This window comes from Branchiostoma floridae, chromosome 5 (assembly GCF_000003815.2).
Source record: "Branchiostoma floridae strain S238N-H82 chromosome 5, Bfl_VNyyK, whole genome shotgun sequence".
NCBI lineage: Eukaryota > Metazoa > Chordata > Leptocardii > Amphioxiformes > Branchiostomatidae > Branchiostoma > Branchiostoma floridae.
Genome location: NC_049983.1, coordinates 16,550,357 through 16,556,867, shown reverse-complemented (window position 1 = coordinate 16,556,867; position 6,511 = coordinate 16,550,357). Strand labels below are relative to the sequence as shown.

The following is a 6,511-nucleotide window of genomic DNA, read 5'->3' as shown; positions in this document are numbered from 1 at the left end:
ATTTTAATCTGCTCGATGTTATGTGTATGCGTTTCACACAAAATATTTATAAATCTTATGTAGCCATGTATATGGTGACTGTAACTGTACGAGACGGTACAACCGTTGTTCTACCAAATATTCAACACGTCATGATTTGATACACTGTAGATTGCAACTTCTGTGATTGAAGACTTTTCTTGAATCATGACAGGATGTCCTGGAAGCTCTTACGTACGACTACGACATGTGGAATGAGGAAGACCCTGCGTCGCTGAGAAGGTCTCTGGTAGATTTGTACGGCGATTTCACCTACGTAGCCAATACAGTACAGACAGCTAACATCTATTCAAAGGTATGCTTCTCTTAGCTGTACAAGCAATATTTTTACTCAATTTAGCCTGATACGAGGGGCGTTCAATAAGTAATGCCCCTGACCCATTTCCCATAGCAGGAGATTAATGAAACTTGGCACAGTTATTAGTCGTTCTCTATATAGGAACCACCCATTTCTTCCATCGTTTGATGCAGCTCTGGGCACCGTTTTTATAGAAGACCCCAGGTTGGTCCTCCAACAGATGCCTCATCAATGGCAGAAGAGGGACGACCAGGTTTGGGAGCTGTTTCCACAGACTTACGGCCATGTTTAAGTTCACGATGCCAGCGTTTTACAAGGTCATATGATGGGGCATCATCACCATAAGTTTCTTTCATTTCATCAAAAGTCTTCTTTGGTTTGCGTCCTTTCAAATACAAAAACCGGATCACTGCGCGACACTCAACTGGCTCCATTTCACACCTGTTCCATTTCACACCTGACTCTGTTCAAACACCAGTACATCAGAAACCTCAATTAGTTCAGAGCTGTTTTTTGCAACATAATTCATAGAGATATAAATCATTACAAATGCAAAATTTCATTAAGATCAAACAACTGGAAGTGAGTCAGGGGCATTACTTATTGAACGCCCCTCGTACGTATAGTTACTGATACATCTTTTTCAAGCTCAACTATTTGTGATTATATTGCAATTTTTACTCAAATTCTTACAATATCGGTGCCATATTTGCATAAGCCATTGAAGGAAAAGCTAAAAGAGTTATTTTTCACACGTTTCGTATGTATGTGTAGTGATATTATCCGAAAGAACGGAATACAACAAAAACAGAAAGACCATCAACAGTAAGGTATTGCCTTCTGTTTTAACATCCGTTAACCCTTGTCCTATGCAACCTGTATGTATACTGACTAAGCAGCTGTAGGACAATGGTTTTAAAATGAGGATACCAGATAAAGTAGGAGTTTTCTACACCTTTAGGTGTATAGGGTGGTGCCCATCTCTGCTTGGCCCTGGGGCCACACAATTGTGCAAGTACTTGCCGGAATGCAAGGAGAATCGTTCACACACTCTGCTATAGCACAGGTGTATTCTTACGTATCAACTGTATGTCACTGATGGTGCACTTTGTTTGGTATCACGTCCAGAGAAACTACACGACCTACATGTACCAGTTCGCCCATCGGCTGTCGAACTCACCGTTCCCGCCAGGAGTCGGTGCCTCACACGCAAACAACCACTTCTTTATTTTTCCATCGTCGGACTTCTTGGAACGCGCCACTGTCGACGAGAAGAACCTGATGCAAACCATGATAAAGCTTTGGACTAACTTTGCCAAGACAGGGTAAGAGTCGAGCTTTAATTTTATGTAGAATTTGCCAGGAATGTCCTCAGCTCTGACCTGTACAGCCACTGGCTGCCACAGCCTAGGGGTAGAGTCAGCGGCAGGTGACAAGGAGTAGTTAGAATAAAGGCTAACGGGTAAATTCGAATTATGTATTGAGCCACGCAACCTTTACATTTGCGAAGGTCTATGTTCCCCGGAAAGACAAGAAAATGTACATTTGTAAATCTCAGATAAAACGATATATTTATACGCCTTCATAATTATGGGCCATAACATATAGAATGGTATTTGTTACTAGTATTTGTTTCGTTTGAACCTTTATTTATTCATTAGAAGCTGTAGGCCGCTTGTTATCGATAGTAATGCTTTTATACAATGTATCTATATCTTTACAATTATAATGGCTAATCAAGAATGATCTCTTCCCAGCAACCCGAACTCGCCAGCAGACACAACCCTGCCGGTAGAATGGCCCAAGTACCTGCCGTCTACCAAGCAGTACCTCCGTCTCACCGCCAACCTGGCCTCCGACTCGGTACAGTCCAACCTGCGACCCAAACACACTTTCTTCTGGACGAAGACGGCGCCATCTTTAGATGGGAAGACGTGCAAATGTGAGACTTGTGCTAACCCTGGCGCCACGTCTGGGGCTATCACGTTTGTAGGGACGTCAGTTGTGGCGTGCGTCATCGCTGGTCTATTGGCGCATGTGTACAACTACTTCCCGGGTGCCGGACATTAGGAAACTATAGGTTGGTTGTTCGCACCCACGTGACTATGACGTAAGAATTCTCCGCCATGTTGGGTGGTTAAACCCGGAAGTTGTTAGCTATTTGTGTACGTAATTTTAGTCACGTGGCTATGCATATGACATGTAAATTTTTCGGTTTAACCAATCAGTATAAGTTGTGGTTGTGATATCACTTTGTTGTCAACGTCTTTTATTGGGTGGTTTCTTAATTATACCACTGCAAACCTGATACAGTTATCGAATATAGAAACAAACAAGGCAACCAGGGATAATGTTGACACTGTGTCTATATAATAAGTTTTCATTCAATTTAGGCTATAGCATTGCGTATATAACAGTGACGCAAAACGAAAACAGAAAAATTGGATAGAATTATGTCGCATGTGAAACAAAGGGTTTCATCAACATTACTTCACGGAGCAACTCAAAATGAAACAACCAAATAACAAAAATGCACCATGTAATACATTAAGAATACCTCACGACCGGACTGACTATGGATAATGGTCTTTTGTGTTATTTGTATGTTATGTGTCGATGTGTCATGTACTATGTGTTATCCAAGGCCCCACTGTAAAGCAGTGTTGTTACACTGAGTTGGGCCACCCTGAAAAACAGAATTAAAAAATAAAAGTGAGATCGCGTAGCGCAGCTGCAGCGTAATTGGTTCGGGAACTATAGGTCTCGAGTTCGAATTCGGCTGCGTGTCACCGATCTTGATCACGAATCACATTACATGCCTTTACTCACGACTTTACTCAGATGAAAATGAGTACCTAGCTTCGGCTAGGGCCGTCCCTCGGATAGGACATTACATGGAGGTCCTGTGATTGGGGAGAGCCATACTCCGGGCACGTTAATGGTGCGGTGTGGGCGGATCAAACCATTTCGGTCAAAATGGGGTAGGGAATTTCCTCGTAACCTTGCTTCGCCTATTGAGTCAGTGAAGTCAAGCTTGCCTAAGCTTGATGTTTCTGACTTAGGGAGAAGAGCTGCTACAGTTATTGCTATGGGCCGCTCTTTATCTTCATGATGGTAACATCAGGCCCTACGAACCTCGAACCTGATTAAAGAAAAAAAGAAGGCATGCCAGGAGCGTCTTGATATGCTGCAGAATGATGTTACTCAAATGTCGTAAACAAATTCAGCAGGAATCAACTGATTATCAAATTTGTCTTACATCACTAATTTCACCTCTGAATCATATACCACTTATATCATGTACCATATCATATCTTACACCACGCCCATTTAGTTGTCATCCATTCATAATCTGAAAGACAACAATTGAGGATTATAAAGGGAAACCAATGGTAGCCGTCGGGATGACCATATATGGTGTGTTGTTACCATGGCGACACGTCAATCAGAAGAAACTTGTGACCATCTTCACAAACTCCGCGATGTCTATTTGTCCGTCCATGTTATAATCGGCGAGTCGGATCAGCTCTGCGATAGCCTCGCTCGACAGCTCCATGCCGACGACGCTGGCCATGCCTGCCTTCAACTCATCCGTGCTCAGGAAACCGTCCCCGTTCTGAAACAACAACAAAAATCGAAAATCATGAAATAATAATTTTTTCATACATTTTAGAAATTTGTTTCTTACTGCAGATGTTACGTTACTATCATATGTTGTGTAGTACCCCCCTCACATTAGGCGAAAATCAATCGGACGACGAGTCTGCGAGCTCTAGATTATGAGGAGGCATGACCCTGACGAGAAGGGGGAATTAAAAAAAAAATGACGAACCCTGCCATTTCTTCGTCGGCATCAGGGTCATGCCTCCTCGTAATATAGAGCTCGCAGACTCGTCGTCCGATTGATTTTCGCCTAATGCGAGGGGGGGCATAAGCGGCCCCTTTTCCCCTATGCAACAAGGTGTCCGATTCGTCGGGAACGTTTGTCCATGGACTATTACTTTCAGTACTGATGTGCAGATACTGCTGTAGATACTACTAGCACGTGAATATACCATGGTATGCAGTGAGTGATATCATTTTTCAAAATATAACGCTTGACAATTAATGATACGTTTAAAGGAAATGATTTTTATTGACAAATACCTTGTCTATATAATTGAACGTCGCCACCATGGCCTCATGGGTTTCCTGTGGGTTGTATAAAGCCTTCTTTATTTCTTCCAAAGCTTTTACAACTCTAGGAAAGGTGTCCAAATCCATCTTCACATCAGCGTGCAGTTGGCGCTCCCTGATCATAGCCTATATTACGCAAAGAAATACAATGAATGAATGAATGAGTCAATGGATGAGTAGATAAATGAAGCTATATTCACGTCTCTTAAGCTTTGAAGTTAGCGGGCCTGCCTCTGGAACTAGAAGCCGTGAGTTCGATTATGCTTGTCGAAAAGAGCTGGGGGAATTTCTTCGGTAAAATGAACATGTAAATACCTTACATAGCGTCTGTCCTCTCTGTCCACACTCCTAAGCAGGGATACCCAACAGCCAAGCTGTCTGAATGTGCCCTGCTCTTTCAACCGTCACCCTTAGTTCCTGACCACCCTGCTTATAAATATTAATGAGCTTACTCTTATATATGCGAGACCCGGCTTTTGAAAACGTAAAGCCTATCTGATTGGCTGACAGCTGGTTTGGGGGATGGGGGACGTTCACAGGAACTAAGAGTGACGGTTAAAAGAGCAGAGTTCATCCAGACAGGCCGTTTGGCTGATGGATGTCCCTGTGTAGGAGGATGTCTCTGTCACGACCGGTGGAAGACTAGCTCCAGTTCAGTGAGCTAAAACTGGATCGAGATCACTTTCCTTTTTTATGCGTGGTTTTATTATACAATGTGCTTTAAAAGAAAGTACAGATAGAACAAAATACACATATATATCGAGATGACATTCATTTGGTATTGAAATATTGAAGTATGAAGATTATTACGTTGACTAGCTTGTTGCTCCAGGGAAGGCCCATGTCCTTCGCCAGGTTCAGCAGCCCTTGTGCAGAGATGGAGCCGTCCTTGTTCACATCGTACTTCTGAAACAGTGCCTCGATGTTCTCCGCCGTTTTGGCTTTGCACAAAACACGTAAAACAAGAGTTCGGAGACCTCATACCTCCATGAAATATTTTGATTAAAATGCAAATTACTTTCACATCTGCATAATTTATGCTTGCTTATGTACTCCTTGCACTAATTTGCACAAGTGAGAATGTTGACAGCTCAATCATTTACTGCATGTACTAAGAAGAATTTGGACACTGTCACATTAATTATTCAAATTAGGGATTTAGTTGCATAATTAGAATTTGCTTATCTTCCACCTACATATGTTACATGTATTTGAGTTCTATACTGGAAAACACAGTAAATATAGATTTTTCTCATTAAATATGCAAATTATGTCTTAATTTGCATAATTTGCACTTCAATATGTACATCTCTGCCACAGGTACTTGTATACTAAATATCATGGAAACCCATCTTTCCTATGCTCCGTTATGCTCCTTGGAAGATTTTGACAAAACCGCTCCTGCAGTTCCATAGCAAGCTGCCAGGGGGCCCAAACATGCACCACTCATTCCTTATATCACAAGCTATCTGCCACCAAGAAATCAAGACCATAGCATGTCCAGGTAAAAAGATACAAAAAATTGAACTTCTGCTGTAGTACCAAGGTCACACACTAAGGGGGGGGGGGTCGAAAATTGACCTTGACCTTCGTCTTCCCAACCCCTACCCACATACCCCTACCTACCCGCATACACAAGTTATGCTTACCACAAATATCCGGAAACATAAACACACACACGCACACACCAAAAACTATACCTCAATTTTTCATGGAGGTAAACATGTAAGCTCCTATGCTTTTATGGATACATGAAAATACTTGAACCCACTAGGATGGGTGAAGTCGATGGGGCTGTCAAGAATAGGGCCAAGGGCCTGGCAAATGTCTGACATACATGCAGTATCATATTGCGTATCTTCACATATAGAGGCTACTGTTCGGTAGAGCTCCCTACATATAACCTAGCTAGGTTATGTATCATTTGATGCTTTGTTTAACAAAAAAGTAAACAAAGTGACCGATTGACAACATTTTGGTTGCATATCAGAACTATGT

General features: G+C 42.1%; 2 protein-coding genes across 2 annotated transcripts in view; one reads left to right on the top strand and one right to left on the bottom strand.

The window, feature by feature from the left end:
* The window catches only part of LOC118415181 (cholinesterase-like), a 6,701-nt gene extending 3,916 nt beyond the window's left edge, over positions 1-2,785 (top strand). The window contains exons 5-7 of the mRNA XM_035819562.1: positions 194-334; positions 1,466-1,662; positions 2,095-2,785. Coding sequence (XP_035675455.1) covers positions 194-334; positions 1,466-1,662; positions 2,095-2,407 — 651 coding nt within the window. The 3' untranslated portion in view covers positions 2,408-2,785. The remainder of the gene's footprint in view (positions 1-193; positions 335-1,465; positions 1,663-2,094) is intronic.
* Positions 2,786-3,782: 997 nt separating this feature from the next.
* LOC118416231 (calmodulin-4-like) lies at positions 3,783-5,865 on the bottom strand. The gene is made up of 4 exons (XM_035821315.1): positions 5,862-5,865; positions 5,324-5,454; positions 4,484-4,639; positions 3,783-3,953 (listed from the first exon to the last, which is right to left on the bottom strand). Exons 1-4 carry the CDS (start codon positions 5,863-5,865, stop codon positions 3,783-3,785), a joined length of 462 nt encoding a protein of 153 aa, XP_035677208.1.
* Positions 5,866-6,511: the final 646 nt, after the last annotated feature.